At 46.1% G+C, this 21004-nt stretch overlaps 1 protein-coding gene across 2 annotated transcripts in view; it reads left to right on the top strand.

The window, feature by feature from the left end:
- Positions 1-21004, top strand: part of rad51b (RAD51 paralog B) — a 52430-nt gene that overhangs the window by 2803 nt on the left and 28623 nt on the right. For both annotated transcript variants that reach the window (XM_062550359.1, XM_062550360.1), the window contains 5 exons: positions 3745-3864; positions 4486-4669; positions 6848-6935; positions 11411-11520; positions 16434-16512. In XM_062550359.1, the coding sequence (XP_062406343.1) occupies positions 3745-3864; positions 4486-4669; positions 6848-6935; positions 11411-11520; positions 16434-16512 (581 nt within the window). The remainder of the gene's footprint in view (positions 1-3744; positions 3865-4485; positions 4670-6847; positions 6936-11410; positions 11521-16433; positions 16513-21004) is intronic.

Below are 21004 nucleotides of genomic sequence, written 5' to 3'. Positions count from 1 at the left end.
GATGCTAATATGTCTTACCTGTGATTGCGGCTTGCGGAATGATGATCACGTCCAGATGAATAATCAATTGTTTAGTTAGCTGGATATTTATACCCTGTTAGGTCTGATACTTTCACGACTACGGTGTAATTCCCCCCTAATAAATTACTAAGTCAATGGTCATATCTAGTAATGTTATTGTTCAAAACATCAGTGGAGTAGGTTAGCCTATAAGCTAAGTCCCAAACACATTGTTTCAAAATTCAAAACTAATATTTGCAATGCATGCTGGGAAGCAAACCTCAACAAAGTAGGCCTACACAAAATATAATTAAAGTTATCAGAGAATGTTTAGGTTATATTTCATATCTAAACCATGAGGTTTATAAAGACATACAATTGTGATAAGCATTGTCCTTAATTCTTCTGCAAAGTTTTTTATAGTGGTGACCAGTTGGGGATGTTGTGAATGTCTGCCTAAAGTCATATGTAATATGGGACCTGTATTGCAGATCCGTACCACACACAAGAAGCGCACCCGTACCACACATAGAGGCGGAACCGCATTGCAGATCCGTACCACACAATAAGCGGACCCGTACCACACACAAGAAAAGTAGGCTACCACACACAAAAAAAGTATATATTCTATTCTAAGAGGCCGTACCACACACACAAAAAGTATTCTATTCCAAGAGGCGGAACCGTATTGCAGATCCGTACCACACACAATAAGCGGACCCATACCACACATAAGAGGCGGAACCGTATTGCAGATCCGTACTACACACAATAAGCGAACCCGTACAGGTCCGCTTCTTGTGTGTGGTACGGATCTGCCATAGGCTACGGGTCCGCTTATTGTGTGTGGTAGGCCTACGGATTTGCAATACGGGTCCGCTTATTGTGTGTGGTACGGGTCTGCTTCTTGTGTGTGGTACGGATCTGCAATAGGGCTCGGGCACACGCCTTGCATTGTAGGATAGCCACCATGTTGGTAGCGTACCGAACGTAATATCCATTCATGTAGATGCAGAAGACAAGAAGCAGAAATATAGTAGCGATTCTTTTCCTCTTGCGATCGTGGGTTGCGCTGTTACACCCCACTACACAGCACCAAGAAGGCAACAACTAAGTAACAGGAACACACTAGGTGGGAGTAAATCCATAGTAATCCATAGTAAACTAAGGAGTGAGGCAATATGGCTGTAGCGACACCGAGCCCTATTCATGGGTTTCATCAGGTCCCTTTCCACAGGTGTATACAATCAAGCACCTTAATTATCAATGCAGACTGCATGGTGCTTGATACACCTGTGCAAAGGGACCTGATGAAACCCATGAATACGGGTCCGCTTCATGTGTGTGGTACGGATCTGCAATACGGGTCCGCTTGTGTGTGTAATACGGGTCTGCTTGTTGTGTGTAGTACGGATCAGCAATACGGGTCCGCTTATTGAGTGTGCTACGGGTCCACTTATTCTGTGTTGTACGGATCTTCAATACGGGTCCGCTTATTGTGTGTGGTACGGGTCTGCTTATTGTGTGTGGTACGGATCTGCAATACGGGTCTACTTATTGGGTGTGGTAGGGGTCCGCTTATTCTGTGTTCTACGGATCTTCGATAGGGGTCCGCTTATTGGGTGTGATAGGGGTCCGCTTATTCTGTGTTGTACGGATCTGCAACACGAGTCCGCTTATTGGGTGTGGGCTACATCTGGCCCACAGTCAGATACCGTAGGTCCGCTACATACGGATCTAAAGGCTTTCATGCGGATCCGGCCCAAAGGAAATTGCTATCTGGGAAGCTATACCAAAATCAGAAGGGTTTTCTCTGGATGTATTAGGTATAAGCTAATATTTTGTCTAAGTTAGTTTAAATAGTTACTCTTTAGGTGGTAACATCTTTAAGCAAATCTGAGATGGTCAAGCAGAAGGCATTTGTTGAATTGAGGTGGAATGACCCAGCTTAGACTTCTATGTCAGACTCTTAAGTCTGCACCTCTTAATCAGCTCTAGACATCAGTGTATACTGTACTGTTAAACAGAAGGGGTATTGATGGATGACAATAACATGTCACAAGGTGATCCATTCCATTGGCATTGAATAGTCTTAAAGTTTACATTTGGTTCAGTGAGGTGTCATGTTGGTCTCTCTGTCTTCTAAAAACAAAATGTAGGGTCTGGGTAAAGATGTAGGGTCTGGGAACTCACTGTAGGCGGGGCTCAATCGGAGAGGTGGGAAAAACAGTTGTCTTTCAAATTCCCTCTCCGCAATAGGATAACGTTAAACAAATCATCTTCTTGTTTTCAAGTAGCAGGATGCGTTACCGTCGCAACTAGAGTCAGTATTTGACTGATTAGCTTCGCCAATTAGCAAGGCACTTCCTCGTCGCCATTTTCCGGAAAAACATCATGTCCGGTGCCATTTCTCCTCATGCTGATTGGTGGCTGTTCCACTCTCAGCTCATGCACGAGCTTAGTGTGAGCTTCCTCCCGCTTGCATGTTGATTATAATTTAATCCTGGCACTTAATTGGCTAAGTAAAATGGCACCGGAAACAAGCCCCTTGAAACGCCATGTTGAAGCCATGGTTGAAACCTGAAAAAATCTTTCAATTTTTGCAATTTTCACTAGCCTAGCATTCCCATTGAAATGAATGGGGACGGGACTTGTTCACTTTCTCCAGTTGTTATAATACCTCCATGGTCGCAACTTCTGTCGCATGTCAGTCACCATTATATTAAGCTGCCCACCGACTCTACACGCTGTGATTGGTCCGGTCATTCTTGCATTTCTCAGCTCCCTAGCTCTAATGGATCATTGCTTGACTGCCCCGCCAGCCAAATTACATTTGCTGCCGCTAGGGGCGTCTCGATTGGCTACCGTGTAGTAAGAATCCATCAAATTCACCCACCCCTTGTTTATGTGTGAGATTAGAATCTGAGGAGGTGACATTTTGTCATTTTGTCTTTTTCGCAAACCTCCGCCAAGCGAAAACATAACCGCCTCCTGGATCCAGATGGTGATATGGATCACTCCCAAAATGTAATGGGCGTTTCTTCTTTGGGTCATTTCAGACCTTCCCTGAAAATTTCATCAAAATCCAACAGTAACTTTTTGCCAACAAACTTCTTGCCAACAAACAAACAGACAAATAAACAAACCCCGATGAAAACATAACCTCCTTGGTGGAGATAACAATCCCTTCTTTTGCGTTGTTCTTGCTGATTCAGTACGAATCCCTTTCTGATTCAGTACTAACTTCTCAATTTCAATTTCAATTTAATTTCACTTATAGAGCGCCAAAACATTACACCTGTCTCATTGGCGCTTTACATTCAAAGAGAGCCCATGAGTAACAGGGGCAAGGAAAAACTCCTTAGAATTGGCGATACATATAGGAAGAAACCACTACTCAAGGGCCCAACCCATCTACCTAGGGTCAGTTACAGTAGAGTAAGTCATTTGTAGTATCAGAAAGTTCAAATAGTCCAGTGTATGGAATAAATTGTCCATTAGTAATTTCGGAAAGTAATGGGTCGCTAGGATGCGTGGGCCAGGAATCCGGGCAGGGAACCACAACAGGCGATGGTGATGGTAGGGGAGGGTAGTCTGACTGGCCGTCTCTTAATCGTAGTCTGGGTGAACCTAGGCAACCTGCAGGTCTGTCTAGATTTTTAGTGATTCAACAAAAGGATGTCAACGGGATCCTTGACCGTACTGTAGAGCAAATTCAATCTTAATCACTCTCTCCTCACGCAGGCTGCTGGAGATTGCTCAGAGTCGCTTCCCTGACTACTTCTCTGTGCCGGAGCGGCTGTTGGAGACAGCTGGGCGCGTTCACCTGTTCAAAGAGCTCACCTGCCAGGAGGTGCTGACCAGGTGTGCTGCACCTCCATGCTCTTATGTTTGCTGACAATATACTGATGTGTCTCCTCAGCAGGTCCTGTGATTCGGTTATTAAGTGATGATTTAGTAATGGGATAATAAATCTCTTTCCGGGTCCAGAGAGTAAATTCTGAGAGACTATTCTGAGTAGCCTTTAAGATAATTGTCTTCTTACTACTGACTTGTTGCCTCAACCTAATCAAATCCTATTTTTCACGAAAGACTGGACGTTATCCTTGAATATATCATCTGGCCGTTTGGCTGCGTTAGAAAACGTCTTTTCACAAAAAAAGCTGTTGGGCCCGTGGCGTCAGCCTTAAACACCCAATAACCTCTAGTGAGCGAGCCTCTGGTTTTGCCTTTTGATTTGGTTGTGTGTGTTATCTTCTTTCTAAGGTGTCTGTAGGGACGTGTGTGTGTGTGTGTGTGTGTGGCCACGGCTTATACAATGATTTTGCAAAATTTCTTCAGCTATGAGGTTAATACAGGGGGCAGTTAATAATATGGTGTTAATATGGTTTTGTTTCTTTTAACTTGCATAAAACACCGTCCTGTGGTTTATACACAATGCGGCTTATATGCGGGAAATTACTGTAAGCGTCTCATTCTGCTCAGGGTGGACCAGCTGGAGGAGGACATCATATCCTGTCGCGCCGGCCTGGTCATCCTGGACTCTGTGGCTTCTGTTGTGCGGAAGGAGTTTGACACGTCGCTATCTGGCAACCTCACTCACCGTAGCAACCTGCTGGGACGACAGGCTGCCACCCTCAAGTACCTGGCCCAGGAGTTCCGCATACCTGTAAGTGTGTTCGTTTAGTTTAGTGTGTGTGTGTGTGTGTGTGTGTGTGTGTGTGTGTGTGTGTGTGTGTGTGTGTGTGTGTGTGTGTGTGGATGGGTGGATGGGTGTTGGAGAGAAATGGTAGAAATGAACATAAGGGCGAAATGTCAGAGGGTGGGAAAGCCTGCAAACTGAGTTGGAGATTGAAATATTAGATGATTTCAAGGGGAGTGTAAGAGTCCTTGCAGGGTTAGCACTATGAGCTGCAGTACACATCTTCTCCACAAGGTGGTGCTCTCAGCACTCAGTGCTTTTGACCATGCCACGCAGTCGCTGATGCAGTAAACCATCCCCATTCATTAAAATTGATAATGGTCAATGTTTATCACAGTAACTTAAACATTGAATATGTTTCAGTGTGTAATGCCCTGGCCATAAAAAAAATGGTTGGAAATGGAAAATGGAAATGGTTAGAGACTGCTTTCACAAGCTCTGATGTTGAGTATGAAGGATAGATCATGACACTAGAGGGCAGGAGTGAGCAGCTTAAGCTGGGGCTAGGGCCTGCGGAGGAGCTGTACTGTTAACTCCCAGAGCAGCTCAAACAGGGCGGCCAGATTTCCCATGGTGCACCACAGCACTCTCTGGTGCTGGTGCAACAGTACTGTATATAGTAAGTGGTAGAGATCCTGTAAAACAATACTCAAGGCAAATGCATTGCAGATGTCCTGACAGTTGTGTTAATTATAAAATCTGACCCTGCAATGCGAAACCAGTCGCTTTGGTAAAATGTACAAAATTAAGTTATTTTGCTCACGTGAACGGCCATAACCTAAGCTTTCCAACGATATGTATATCGAGGGTATAGCAAAAACTATCGCTAACATAACCGCATTCAAAGTTGACATGGTTCTCCCGTCACAACATGCTAGAAAAGGAGAAAATCCCATTTGTAAGTGGCGTGGACAACGGGAATGACTGCTAATGTGTTGAATCTTCACCGGGTTTAAATTAAGTCAAAACTTATGTTTTTCTGTTAAATTTGTTCACGGTAGGAAAGTGTAAACTGTATACTGTCAAATTAAGCGAGAATGTGAAATGTAACATTTTAGCCCGTACGTTTGTTTATCGTGGATTTTCTCAATATAGCATCGAGCGCGAAGCTACTGGTTTTGCCTTGCAGGGTCACGTATATGTACAGTATGTGTGTGTGTGCTGTATGCATGCATGCTGACGCATTCGTTGGGATTGGAATTCAATGGAACCTCCATATTTTAATAAATGAGTCACCAAAGTAGTTTGTACAGTACACACACACACACACACACACACACACACACATACATACACACCTTCACAGAAACACACACACACACACACACACACACACGCACACACACACACACACACACATACACATACACATCTGCACATTAACACACACACACACACACACACACACACACACACACACACACACACACACACACATACATACACATCTACACATACACACTGAAGTCAAATGGCATGTCACCATAGCTCATAGTATAAAGTAATGAGTCTCTAGTGTAGTCATAGCTCATAATGCATATTTATACTCCTCTATAAATAATGTTGGCATGGGTTGGTGCAGGCATTTGTTCACAAATTAGTCTCTGTCCCAGCTGACAGCCAAATTAGTTCTAGATTAGAGTTTGTAATGCACTGTACCATAAAAATGACACTCTGTTGTGGCCGGGACAGAGCAGTCCCAGCTGTAGGAGGACATTTAATGGACATTTTAATCTGGCTTGTAATCAGTGTGTAGATGCCAATGAGCGCCAGATATCCAGAGGACACGATTTTGCCAGCTGTGTGTGTCTGTGTGTGTGTGTGTGTGTGTGTGTGTGTGTGTGTGTGTGTGTGTGTGTGTGTGTGTATGTGTGTGTGTCTCTGTGTGTTCATGCGTAAAGGAATGTTATACATTAATCCGAAGTGGAGTCTGAGAAGATACATTCGCCATGAGTGGAAATTCCCAGCCTTTGCAAGTGTGCTGCAGTGGTGGGAATCTGCAGGCCTGGGCTTTGGGAGACGGAGTGGTTTCTGGAGTGGGAGAAAAGGAAGTAGTGCGGAGAGGTGTGGGGGTGGGGCTTGTCGTGATGACATCATTTCTGGACATGCCTGAGCAGTGTTTGACGCTCCTCTCTCCCTCCGCAGGTGGTGGTAACCAATCAGATCACTACGCAGTTGGGTGAGAGAGTACCGTCGTCATCATCGCTGTCACGCCGCAGGAGCAGCGTGGAAGGTAGGACCGAGCGGGTGACTCAGGTGGACTCTATGTCGTCATATCCGACTACTAGCCCTGTCAGGTCCCAGCAGAGGCTGTATCCTCCGCTGCTCTGATACGCTGGGCTGATGCGGGACCTGACCCGAGGTAACCTAAGGTGCGTTCAAATTTGGCAAACGGTGGCAAACATTCGTGGTGAACATGTTGTCTTTGAACAGTTACATTTGAAAGATTTGTTGCTAACATTCCATTCTAACGGCAATTGCATTGTTGCCTTCATCAATCTCACGTCCAGTTCCACTGTATGTTGGCGGAGCACTACCTCCTCAGACTGTTTGCGATTGTTCGCCAACGTTCGCCGAAAACTGTTTGCAAACGTTCGCCTATGGTTGCGATTTTCAACGTACCTCTGGGCAGGTGCAGGTGCAGGGGCGGTCAGTGTTCTGATGATCAGCATTCCAGGCGGGGATAGCAGAGAGTTTTTGGCCTGAGCAGGTCCCAACATGCCCTTCCTGGACACGGTTTCCAAAACCATCATGTTATTCAATTCAATTGACCCTTCGCTAAGTGCCGCCCCCCCTTAGTTACTGTTGCTAATTCCGACCACCTCAGATTGGTGTTGACTGGAGCTTCAGTGGAGCTGTGAGAGGAAGTTGTCGGAGTAGGTCGGCCTGTGTGGAGCTGCTGGACAACCATTTGCTAATCTGTGTTCGCTGGGCAGGACTTAGTGAAAGGTCCATTCACAACCCAGAGGTTCTCAGTCACTTGCTGTAGCATGACACACTAACATAATGATATAAAAACATACATATAAGTATAACAAGCTGTAGAAAATAAATATATGCATAATGTAGCAGCTAATGGCTACTGAAACAGGGACACTAGTTAGCACATCAATAATAATTGGTTATATGAACTATAGCTCTATATAGCTCTGTATATGACTAACTCAGAGGCACAAGGATGTTGTTACCAGGTTAGAACCTGTACAACTGCATGTGCTTCCACCCAAACAGTTTAAACCAAGTCCAAGCTTGAGACGTTTTGAATGCACAGGTACTATAGTTTCTCTTCACAGGAGAGAGAGAGGGAGAGAGAGAGAGACACTAATGACTAATGGAAGTGTATCCCTCACAGTTTCAGTGTCTCACACACACCTAATGGGTGTGTGTAGTGTGTGTGTAGTGTACAGTAAACAAAAGTGGATTAAAGAACAGACTCTTAACATTGACCTGTAACCGAACACACCACTCTCCTCTTTCAATTAAATGTGGACTTTCTCCTGAGGGATCTCCCCTCCCTCTCTCCCTCCCTTGCTCCTTCTCTCTCTCTTTCTATCTATCTATCCCTGTCTCTTTCTCCCTCTTTCTCTCTCTCTCGGTCTGTCTATCAGTCTCTTTCCTACACCCTCTCTTTCTTTATCTGTCTGAAGGGCTGACAAGCCTCAGATAGTAACAATAGGACCCCCCCTCCTCCTCCTCCCTCTCCATATCCCTCTCTCTCTCCATCCTCAACTCTGCTGTTCCCTCTCTCCATTAGTCCTCTTCTGTCGCTTTCTCTGTCCAGGGTCTCCTCTTCCCCCATCGCCCCCTCTCCCTTTGTCCGGCTCCGTTGTGCGTTGTGACGCTGTGTTGTGGTGTCAGGATCCTCTGGGTGTGTGTGTCTGACGGGGTCTGTGTCTAGTACGATACACTCCTGCTTTCCGTCTCCTGTTAATGCGCTCTCATTGAAAACAGTTCAAATGTCGGCTGAGGTGCTGGTTACCTGAACTTCGACATCATCCGCATTTTAAGAGAAGATAAAGTCTGACAGATCATGTTTGATCGTTGCAAGGAAGGTTGCGTTCTGTTGGGCAATGATTTGTCACTTTGTCATGTGGGAGTTGTTTATGGAGGTGATGTTTAAGTTCTTTCTTTCTTTCTTTCTTTCTTTCTTTCTTTCTTCCTCCTCCATTCTGCTCCATCCATCTATACGGATGTAACCTGAGCTCAGCTGACCTCTCAGGCACACACGCACACACACACACGGTGGTTGCTGACTCACCTGACGTAAGGTAGATGACCTTGGCCTATTAGTCAGTGCAGCCTCTGACATCTGAATGTCCTGAAGGCAGAGCAAGAGAGTTACCTGAGCTGAGCAGAATCTGCTCCTTATTGGTGTGTGTGTGTGTGTGTGTGTGTGTGTGTGTGTGTGTGTGTGTGTGTGTGTGTGTGTGTGTGAGACACCATAGTGACTAAATGCAGGGACCCTCATACATTAACTGGGCTCTTTTGAGTACTACAGTACAGGTTGTGTTTCTGTTCCTTTCCTCACATGCAGAGAGGAGGTGTGTGTGTGTGTGTGTGTGTTACTATAGTGACTAAATGCCGGGACCCTCATACATTAACTGGGCTCTTTTGAGTTCTCCAAGTTATGTTTCTGTTCTATTCCTCACATGAAGAGAGGAGGTGTGTGTGTGTGTGTGTGTGTGTGTGTGTGTGTGTGTGTGTGTGTGTTTGTGTGTGTGTGTGTAGCACTGCAGTGCTAAAGCGAGAGATAGAGAGAGAGCGAGCGTAAGGAAATGGAGATCTTTCCATGCTCTCACACGATATTATCAATGTTCCCGTGGCATTCCTATTGTCCGTAATCTCTTCCCTGGTCGCTGGTGCGGAGATCAGTCTGAACATCTGTCTGCTCCGACTCCGCTCCGTCCTGCGGGGAGGCCACCGCAGAGGGCAGCGCCAGGGAAGGGACGGGCAACAGGGTGGGCACCACAGCTCTGCCCTGCACTGGACTGGGCACCACAGCTCTGCCCTGCACTGGACTGGACTGGGCACCACAGCTCTGCCCTGCACTGGACTGGACTGGGCACCACAGCTCTGCCCTGCACTGGACTGGGCACCACAGCTCTGCCCTGCACTGGACTGGGCACCACAGCTCTGCCCTGCACTGGACTGGGCACCACAGCTCTGCCCTGCGCTGGACTGGACTGGGCACCACAGCTCTGCCCTGCGCTGGACTGGACTGGGCACCACAGCTCTGCCCTGCACTGGACTGGGCACCACAGCTCTGCCCTGCGCTGGACTGGGCACCACAGCTCTGCCCTGCGCTGGACTGGGCACCACAGTTCTGCCCTGCACTGGACTGGACTGGGCACCACAGCTCTGCCCTGCACTGGACTGGGCACCACAGCGCCACAAGTGCCACCATTCAGTCATTCAGCTTTATTTTGACACCAGACCAGTTTTGGAGACTGAGGTTGCTTTCATACTAGGTCCGTTTAGCTGGACCGGACCCGAGTGCGGTTATTTCTTCCGTAGTTGGTCTCTGTTCACATTACATGTTTGTCTGCGGACCCGGGTCCGTTTGCGTCATAATTAACACAAACTTCCAGAATTCTGTTTACAAAATATCACTTGGCAACACAGCAAAAGGCAGTGCAATGAAGAGGACAAAGGTAAAGATTCTTTAGAATCTTCAGAACGTTTGCTTAGCAACCTGCTCCAGGGTTCTAGCGAACCGGACCCGAGACCACCTTTTCAGGCGGACCCGAGTCCGGTCCCGGGTCCGCACCCGAGTTCGGTACGGTTGCGTTCACACTATCAAAAACAGCCGGACCATCGGACCAAACGAACCCGGGTCCGGTCCAGCGGACCTAGTGTGAATGGGCCCTGAGACTGTGACTGAGTTTTATGACTAGGTGCACCAGTGCGACTTGCAAATATGCGCCCCCCCCCCCCCCCCCCCCCCCCCCACACCAGTGCGACTTGCAAATATGCGCCCCTAGATATGCGCCCCCCCCCCCCCCCCCCCCCCCCCCCCCCACACACACACACACACACACACACACACTTTTTATGTCATCGTAGCCCTTTATCTCGTGAAATAACAAGGTGTGTGTGTGTGTGTGTGTGTGTGTGTGTGTGTGTGTGAGTGAAAGAGAGAGAGAGAAAGAGAGAATGACAAAGCACCCCCCCCACAAACACACTTTTTATGTCACATATGCACCAACCCACACACACTCTTTTTATGTCATCGTAGGCCTATATCTCGTGAAATAACAAGTTGTGTGTGTGTGAGAGAGAGAGAGAAAAAGAGAGAGAGAGAGAGAGAGAGAGAGAGAGAGAATGAGAAAGAATGACAAAGCAAATGTGAAGTCATCGTCACAACGATGCATAGGATTGTCATGGAGACTACCTGTGACAGTCAGGTCAACCAGTAGACTAGCTTACTCTTCCTTGGCTCCGGCTGGACCCTTTTGTACAAATAAAACAAACAATTAGATTTTTTTTTTTCCTTTTTCAAAATAGAAGATACAGACCCAATCCTGAGCATAGATTATTCTATTTTTGTTTAGGGTAAACAAAAATTATTTTCTGCATATCCTGTCAGTGACACCTGAACAATGCTTTGAGAACTTCACTATGTGGGCCTACTGTATAGTTAGACATGATCAGCCGTCTCATAATGAAGAAGTAAACATCTGGAACTAACTGGACATGTTTTATTCACAGGTGCTGGAGGGGAGGGCTCAGGTTATGTGACCGCTGCCCTGGGGAACACCTGGAGTCACAACGTCAACACACGCCTCATAGTCCAGTATGTGGACAGCCGTCTAAGACAGGTGAGCTGAGGCGCTGGGATAGTCTAATGTGGTTTATGAAGGATGTGTACAGTCATTCCCTGTGTATTAGTCGGATGGTGTGAAAACCGCAGGACCTTGTTTTATGCAAATTAAAATCAAAATCCTGTGTTACCCAATACCCACACCCTTATTCAAACCACAGGGCCCAGTAGCCCAGTTACTCAGAATCAGATGGAGCTTTAGTCATAAAGAAGAATGAGGAGTAGAAATACATGATCCCCATGTGTATGTACAGTATATCCTCATTTGTTTTGGTATTAACCTCATAGCTGAAGACACTGCAAGATGAATGTATAAACTTCAGTTGATAGTTGGGAAATTACGTGTAAGGTCAAGTCTATTATTATTGGTATAGCTAAAAGCTGGTGTGAATCGGTTGTCTGCATATGCCTATGTCTTTCTCCAGGTGAATATGTGCAGATTTCTGTTCTTGGGGAGTAACAAGTTACATATAATTGCGTTACGTAATTTAATTACAAAATGTAACAGTAATACATTACAGTTACAGGAGAAAAATGTGTAATTCTGATTCAATTTCAGGTACGTTTGACATTTTTCAAAATTACAATTTGAATTACATCTCAATATTGTCAGCAAAACCTTGAATATTGTATGTTCCACAGCCATAGTTTGATACGGGACCTTCTGATAGGCTCTATCATGTCTACAGCGCCATCAGCGTACATGCAGCAATCTGAATTTCAGTTTGCCAGCAATGTTTGTGTGTGTCTGTAGCATTGTCTCAAAGAAATGCATATCATAGCTGGACATTTAGAAAACATTCTTATGTCACGGAAAAGGGCATTAATTTAACTGTGCAATGCAATTCTTCATGTATCAAAAGGGGCTCAATATAACCTGGGAATGCGAATGCCCATGCTGCCTTGTGCGCTTATGATTATAGCTTATGATTAAAAAAAAACTAAAAAAACATAACTTTGTAATATGGCTTTGTAATATGGCAAGGTAAAGGAACACAGTAGAGGTCTGTCAAAGCTCCTCACATCCACATGTCCTCCCGCTGTTTCCGTGGACAGGCAGGTGTTTGAATAGACACAGGTGAACTGAGGTTTTTTGCGTCATCAGAGGATACTGTGTCTCAACCCCACCACACACACACACACACACACACACACCGCCATCCCACCTTCCCATGCAAAGCCGCAGGAGCGTGAATATGAACCTGGCCCATGTCCTCAGGGGAGGGTGGAGCAGGGCTGGTTTGGAACGGCCCCCAACAACCACCTCTTCTAAGAACACTAAGAACATTCCACAGCCAAACAGAGAGAAAGCCCAGAAGGGGAGAAGGCAGCCACTTTCTGATTCACTTTCCCCACTAAGAACCTAGTTATGTCCAGGCTTGTTGAAGAGGGCATCATGGGGTGTTGGAGACTTTGACTTGCACACTCACATAGACACACATCCACAACTCTTCCCAGCCACCCCCATCCCATCCTTCCACTCAATAACCCCTCTTACCCCGCTTTCTCTCTCTCTCTCTCTCTCTCTCTCTCTCTCTCTCTCTCTCTCTCTCTTCCTCTCGTCGTCCTCATGCTTATGTTTCTGTGGGTGGACGTGCATCAGCCAGAGTAAGCAGAGGGGTTGATGGGAAATGCGGTTTTGGCCCCCACCGGCCCTTGGGCCTGAGGATTGATTGTTGATTGCTGACCGCAGGTAATTCTAGCCTCGGTGAGAAAAGCCCGCAGGAGTGTTTAAACTGATCCCAGGCCAGCAGAGGGTGTGTGTGTGTGTGTGTATGGGTGTATGGGTGTGCATGCATACGTCTGCCTGTGTGTGTGTGTGTGTGTGCGTGTTTAAACTGATCTCAGGCCAGCAGAGCCTGCCACCAACGATAACTTGAGCAGCAATAAAGGTTTCAATAGCACAGAGGTTTAGTCTCTTACAGGGCCAAGGTTAACCCCAGTTGTGTGTGTGTGTGTGTGTGTGTGTGTGTGTGTGTGTGTGTGTGTGTGTGTCTGTGTGGAGTTGCTGTTCACTCCAGACGGTAAATGCTTCCGTGCGTTAAGACCTGTACAGCTCCGTGGAGCATCTCCTGAATGTTTTCTGTTTAGTTCATCTTCCTCTTATGTGTTCCCCGGCCTTCCTTGTCATATTGCTGCTCCTCCCTCTCTGTGGCCCATCTCTAGTCACGAGCAGTGATTCCCCCAGACATTTTCCACCAGCGGTGCTAGGGCCCGTCAAAATGTTGTTGCACTAAACTCAGTCACGACTTTCAGAAAACAATTTCAACGATGAGGTTGGCTGTGCTTTTACAGTGTATTACTTTATAGAGAAAATCCCGCACATTTGAGGAAGGTCTACATGACCAAACGTTGTGAATAAATGTTTGGCATGCGTAATGGACAGAGTGCAGGATTTTCTCTATAAAGTATTACTGGTAACCTTTACCTTATCCAACGCACCTGTCCCAAAAGCGTTTTTCAACTAAGTGCTTTTACAGTGTGCAAGTAGGCCTACCTGCACACTGTAAAAGCACTTAGTTGAAAAATTTGTGACGTGAAGATTTTGCAGTGATGCTGAAAATGTAAATAGTGGTGCTGTGCCGCTGCTGAGTACATTGTAGGAGAAACACTGACAAGGCCCCGGCCCCCATACACACAGACAGACAGATGGCAATTCAAAATGATCCGATAATTAATAATTAGATCCATAATGTTAAGTTGTCGTGGTTTCCGAGTGTGTTGTGCTAATATTTTGTCTCCTGTTGGATTTTAATGTTTGATAGATAGATAGATAGATAGAAATAGATACTTTATTAATCCCCAAGGGGAAATTCAAGGTCCCAGCAGCTTAAGACACCACACACAACATACACCACAATGTAAACAGGATAATACAAAGCAAATCAACAAATCAATATGACTAAAAGGGCAGTTAAATGCTAAAGATAAAGATGTGCATGAATGTACTGAGGATTGGTACTGTGTTCCAGTATGAGGTGTGTTAAGTTGGTAGTGCAAATAAGTTCAATATAATGTTTGTCGACACCATTCACTAATAATGGTTCATGGAAGTCTTCCTCTGTTCTCCATGCGGCCGTGCAGCGCAGGCCTGTCCGTGCAGGCTGATGTGTGTTGAGTCCCTCTGGCCTCATCTCCTCCTTGGACGGACGGGTTGAGTGGCCAGCTCTCCATAGTGAGCGGCCCCTGCACTGGTGCACCCTTCTCTCTCTCTCTCTCTCTCGCTCACACACCAATTCACTCATTCACTCACTCACTCATTCACTCACTCACTCACACACACACACACCGTCATCACTCATCACTCTCTCACACTTTCCTCACCCTCTCTCACTCATATACTCTCTCTCTTTATTTCTCTCTCTCTCTCTCTCTCGGTCTCTCTTTGTCCATCTATACTGAGCTGGGACGCCGAACAAAAGCAGAGGAAAGGCTCTGACGCACACACACTCTCAGCACTCCCACACAGACGGCAGGTTAGGCCCATCCACCGCACCCCTCCCCAGCCCTCCCCAGCCCTCCCTTCTCCTCTCCTCCCAAACCAGGATTAGGTGTCCTGGAGCCACTGCATTCACCTTGGCAGCTCCCACACAACACCTAACAACACAGACCAGACACCTGATCCACAGGGTTTGTGCTCCGAGAACTTGTTAACACACACACACACACACACACACACACACACACACACACACACACACACACACACACACAGACACGTTTACAGTCATACTGTACCAGTAGAGCATATTGATTCGCCTCCAACAGAGAAACATGGTAGGTCAGTGTTTAGATGTAGGCCACATATCCACTTACAAAGTATCTCAATACTTTGAACTTTGTTATACTGTATCTTCACGTTGTTACTTGCTATCATGGTATCAAACACACAGACACAGCACATTTCCCTTGGCTGTGTTTGTGAATGCTGGTGACAGTCATGCCATTCTCATTTGTTTCTGGGTTTGCGTATGGTACAGTATATTGTGTCCCACCGTCTCAAGGGTGTTGGTCTTTTGTTACTGTTGCGTCGCATTTCTGTTTTCCTGTGAGAGAATGCCGGAATTCCTTTTTGAGTGTTGCATTTAAAACTATAAACAGTTATGAATTATGAATGCAGTTTGTAATCTCTTCAACATTTACACATCCACACACACCTTTTCCTCCAGTCACAATCATAATTACTACTTGTTACCCTAAACTTTTATTTAACATGTTGGCAGTCATATCCCATAAACTATTTTGATAATGTGTCTTAAAGGATTGGTCTTATACATTGTGTCAGTAGAGTGAAATGCATGTAATGAAAGACATCAGAGGTCAGATCTCTAAGGCAGGGTCACATGTTTTATGCCAACGCTAACATGTTGGCATGGAAACTCCACTTGGGCTCGGACGATGTCACAATAAGTCTGTTCAAAGCATATTACTCCTCTCAGTATAGTGCTCCCTTATTGACCCTGGAGGAAAAGGCTGGCGTGCAGAAGCTTCTGGAAGATTTTGATGAGTTTATTACTCAAGAAACCCAGGTGCTGTTGTTCAACTGACCTGTATTATAACGCACGGGTCAGCACCTTCCAGGTGTTATGACGAAGTTTGATGTACAGATGTATTTTTCGCCTGAACGACTCCCGCACAACATGGTTATGCTGCTGGCAAATCCTAGGATTAGAGTCATATGATACCAGTCACCCATGTTGAAACACTTGTACTGTATACGTGTCTTTTTCTGAATGGATCCAGGCAATAAAAATGGTGGTGATGATGAATATTTTTAGTACTGTGCCATCTCCTCCCACTAGTGTGTGTGTGTGTGTGTGTGTGTGTGTGTGTGTGTGTGTGTGTGTGTGTGTGTGAGAATGTACATCGTCTCATGACTCTCTTGTCTTCTCCTTTCCCCTATACTGTCAGATTGTCATCGCCAAGTCCCCCGTGGCCCCATTTGCAGTGCTGAACTACACCGTGCAGAGGGAGGGCATTCGGCTGGAGGGTGAGTCCAGGATGGGGATCATGAGGTGGAGATCACAGTGGAAATAATGAAGCTGGAGAAGTTACCGTAAGCGCAATGCAATGCTCAGGCCATAAGAATTCAGAAGAAGTTCTCTCTTGTTCCGAAGTTACACAAACGATCTACGCTCGCATTTTAAAGCTTTGAAAGGTGAACCAAATGGTTTGACGGTAGCAAAGATCCTTCATTACTGACAAGATAAAGCAACATAATGCATCTCTATGGAAGCAAAATTTGAACAGTTCCTGTCTGCTTAAAGAGGCGTGTCGCAAAGACGTCATAGAGCGATATTGATTTCTGTCAGATTGGCAAGTAGTTCAATTAAAATGTAACAGTCAGTTTCTAGGTCTGCTTAAAGGGGGATTTCGCCCCCCTCCACTTTGTGAACGTGGAAATGGTCGAACGTTGTTGCCTCTCGCTCCGCTTTAACCCTCTCTGACGCTAGCTTAACACTACCGTTCCAAGTGTTCTGCTGCCAGACAATAGGAAATCTGCCTCTAGCAGCTGGTCAGTGTGATCCTGCATAACTGGGCTAGTTGTGATGTATTCTCTTTGATGGGCCCACAGTGAGGGAGTGTACTACTCAGTGATGCTCAATCACTATGGTTGAGTATGTGCTCTCACTGCCATACCACCCGCTCGTTGGCATGGCAGTCAATTCAATTTTCAATTCATAGAGCTTTTTTGGCATGACTGTAAGCGTTACAATGCCAAAGCAGTAATTACATCAAATAATTGACATTAATGTTAATAATAACGACAATTGACATGGACTATGGATAATAATAATAAAAAAATAGAACATTAGGACACCTACACTCATTAACACATACACACACACACACACACACACACACACACACTGTACACACATACACCTATGCCCACACACACACACTGTAGTCAAGCTGCAGGTTTAGTACCCTGGAGTTAGAATAGAATATAAACTTTAATAGAATAGAATATTATAAACTTTAATAGAATAGATTAGGAACTTTAATAGAATAGAATATAAACTTAAATAGAATAGAATATAAACTTTAATAGAATAGAATAGAAACTTTAATAGAATAGAAAATAAATAATAAATAAAGTTGGGAAGGTTATCCAATTATCCAATTCCAATTAATGGACAAATTAGCCGTTTTAAATAACACTTATACTCTTAAAACTCAGTGCTATTGTTACGGTCAGGTTTGGGAAACAACACACAGACTGAAGGCTGCGTTTGTGTTTGGCATTCGCATGACTGGCGTTTGTGGGTCGCAGGTTAACCCTCGGGTGTAACAGCTATTAAAACAGGTATTAAGTAAATTCCGAGTTCCCAGAGCACAAATATATTCTGTGACCTTTTGAACAAGTATAATCAGTTCATGGCATATGTTTGGCCCTCTGCAGTCTCTCCTAATGCAGTCAGGTAAGGGCAGATATCCCGCTGCCAGTAAACACAAGCCCAGGTGATCCATTGCTGCTGGAGTTTGTGGCAGAACAGCAGATCGGTCGCTGATAAGCTACAGGTGTGTAAGCCGACCCTGCCGGTAAACGGGAGGTGTGTTGCATCACACAGCTGGATATCGTGTCTCTGAAAGCCCCACACCCGCACACACTCCCTCACACACTCCCTCACACACTCCCTCGCTCATTTAAATCATCCTCCTGCAAAAAGGCAACAGATGCTGAAATATAAATCTGTCTCCTCAGAGATGTGTGTGTGTGTGTGTGTGTGTGTGTGTGTGTGTGTGTGTGTGGGACGGGGGGTTGAGCATGGTTTGGCTCTGAAACGGTGTCCTCAAAAGTGCATTCCACAATGTAGCTGCAGGATGAAAGCTCCAGAGGAGAGAGAGGGCCAACAAGACTTGAAAACCCCAGAGAGATGACCTCTCGTGTTTTTCTTCTTTCTCGTGTGTGTGTGTGTGTGTGTGTGTGTGTGTGTGTGTGTGTGTGTGTGTGTGTGTGTGTGTGTATGCATATGTATGTATGTGCATGTGTGTGTAAGTGTGCGTGCATGTGCGTGTACTGTATGCATGTGTCCGTGTGTGTGTGTGTGTGTGCGTGTGTGTTGATCATTCCCAGCTCCGTGCGTGGTAGACTGAGCCCAGGCCCGGTTTCCCCCCACCGTGGCCCTCACATGCACCGCGGCGATAGCATCTGTTTTAATCCCGTGTTTGTTTTAAAGGCCCCTCTCTGCTTTCATCTGGCCCCGGCCCCGGCTCCTGCCCTGTTTTTCCTGCGCGGCTCCCGCTACGCCGTGCTCATGGCACAGGGTCAAGCGCTGCTATCAGAGCTACTCTTTTGATTAAAATGCCTGCGCTGGTGTTGACATGTTTGCCTCTGGAGGCACTGGCCAAAGAATGGCTGTGTAGAGAGAGGAGTGTAGAGAAGTGTAGGGAATGATTTGCATGCTTACTTAGTAATAATAGTGCGATTTGAATGTTTTTGAAAACAACTACAAACGAGTCGAGGCTTACAACGGTAATGCAAATCCAAAGGCATGATTTGATGTCTCTCTCAAAGTTTCCCCCTAATTATAAGTGTCTTGTTTCCGGCTTTTTTAACCTTCATTATTCTTGCTGTTTTCAAGACCAAAACATGTTAAGTGGCTATTTAGTACTAAGTAACACAATACTCTCATTACTCTTCAAGTCAGCGCAGGTCTGGAAAACCTTTTAGAACCGTTAAAGACTATTTCTATTCATAACAACCGAAATCGAAGAAATGATGTAGTGCACCCTTAAGCCAGGAATGTTGGAAATGGAACGTTCTAAAGAATATCTGGGTTCATTGAATTCAAACATGGAATTCTAGAACCTTACATTGTTGCAGAAGAGAATCTTCTGGTAGAATGTTGAAAACTCCTCCCTGCTGAAGGGTTAATAACGCTGCTAGTGGAAAGCTACAGGTGGCCCACATCCCTGGAGCTGACCTACCTGGCCTCCTACCTGGCCTCCTCCTCCTGCCGCAGCCCTGCTGCATAGCCATCCTCCCGCCTCATCCTCATGCGCCCAGCTGACCTGCGGATTAGTCAGATCCGGCTCCGGTTACCCAGGACAGTGGAGTGGAAAAGCACCCAGAAAACACACACTGAGTGCAGGGAGCGGAGAGAGAGAGGAGAGGGAGAGAGAGAGGAGAGGAGGGAGAGAGAGAGAGAGCAGAGAGGGAGGGAGAGAGAGAGGAGAGGAGAGAGAGAGCGCGAGGCCATGGGAAGAGAGAGGGAAGAGATTAGGAGAGTCGTATAGGGTCTGATGGGGCCGAGAGATTAGAGGTGGAGTACGAGTGGTTTTTACATAGATTACCATGGCCAAAACACTGTGTGTGTGTGTGTGTGTGTGTGTGTGTGTGTGTGTGTCTGTGTCAGTGTGTGTATGTGTGTCTGTGCACACTGAATGGCCTCTGTTTCACTTTCCCATTGCTCCGAGGCAGGGGTTTGTATGTTGCGTCGGTCTGTCTGAATGTGTGTGTGTGTGTGTGTGTGTGTGTGTGTGTGTGTTTGTGTGTATGTGTGCGGACTGTATCTCACACACTCGCACACAGTCATTGAATGGCTCCCCTCTCATCCCGGTCCCTCTTAACAAGCCCTTCTTTGATGAGATCCCAACTTCCTGCCAGCATTAAATAAAGGCCCAGTTAAAAAAAAAAAAAAAAAAAAACAGGGCACTACTCTCACGCACACACACACACACACACACTCACACACACACACACACACACACACACTCACTCACACACTCACATACACACAGAGTACTCTCCCCCCACACACAACAAGAGGATCCTTCATGGCTACCCTAAAGGCCATTAGGCATGGCTGGCTACTGGGGCAGCTGCCGTGACCCACTGATGAGGGCAGAGAAAGTGCCCGCAGCGCAGCGGGCTGCCAGCCTCAGGCCAGCTACCCTCCTCCAGCGCCACACGTAACCCCCGAGCGGCGGCCAAGCGCCCAAACAGCCCCGATGAAATCATTGCCCATTGTGGCACCTCGGGCACCCATGCAACAGTATGCAAAATCTCCCCTCCAGGATAACAGTTACGGAGCTGCACATATGTTGTGCTCGGCTTCCTCTATTTGAGTGGCGGGATTAGGACCTCGTGTCAGTAAAAATAGAGCAGAGTATTGGCCTAAGCACTGGGACCTTTTAAAGGAGAACTCCGGCCCCCAGAGTGTAGCTGTTGGCTGCAGTAACTCCAGCTAGGTAGAACCGATTGTACATGTTCATGTCCCTAGAGTGAAGCACTGTAGCTGCCTGGTAACTAGCAACTCCAGCTAGGTAGAACCGATTGTACATGTTCATGCCCCTAGAGTGAAGCACTGTAGCTGCCTGGTAACTAGCAACTCCAGCTAGGTAGAACTGATTGTTTTTATTTTATTTCATACCGACTGTACACTAACAGATCTATGTCAAAAATCGCCATAATTCTCCTTTAAAGCTAGAGGAACTTGAAGTTGTGAGTTGGAGTGACTCAATGCCTTTGACCA

This window comes from Sardina pilchardus, chromosome 12 (assembly GCF_963854185.1).
Source record: "Sardina pilchardus chromosome 12, fSarPil1.1, whole genome shotgun sequence".
NCBI lineage: Eukaryota > Metazoa > Chordata > Actinopteri > Clupeiformes > Clupeidae > Sardina > Sardina pilchardus.
The sequence above is the reverse complement of the archived record's forward strand: the minus strand, read 5'-3'. Positions and strand labels throughout refer to the sequence as shown.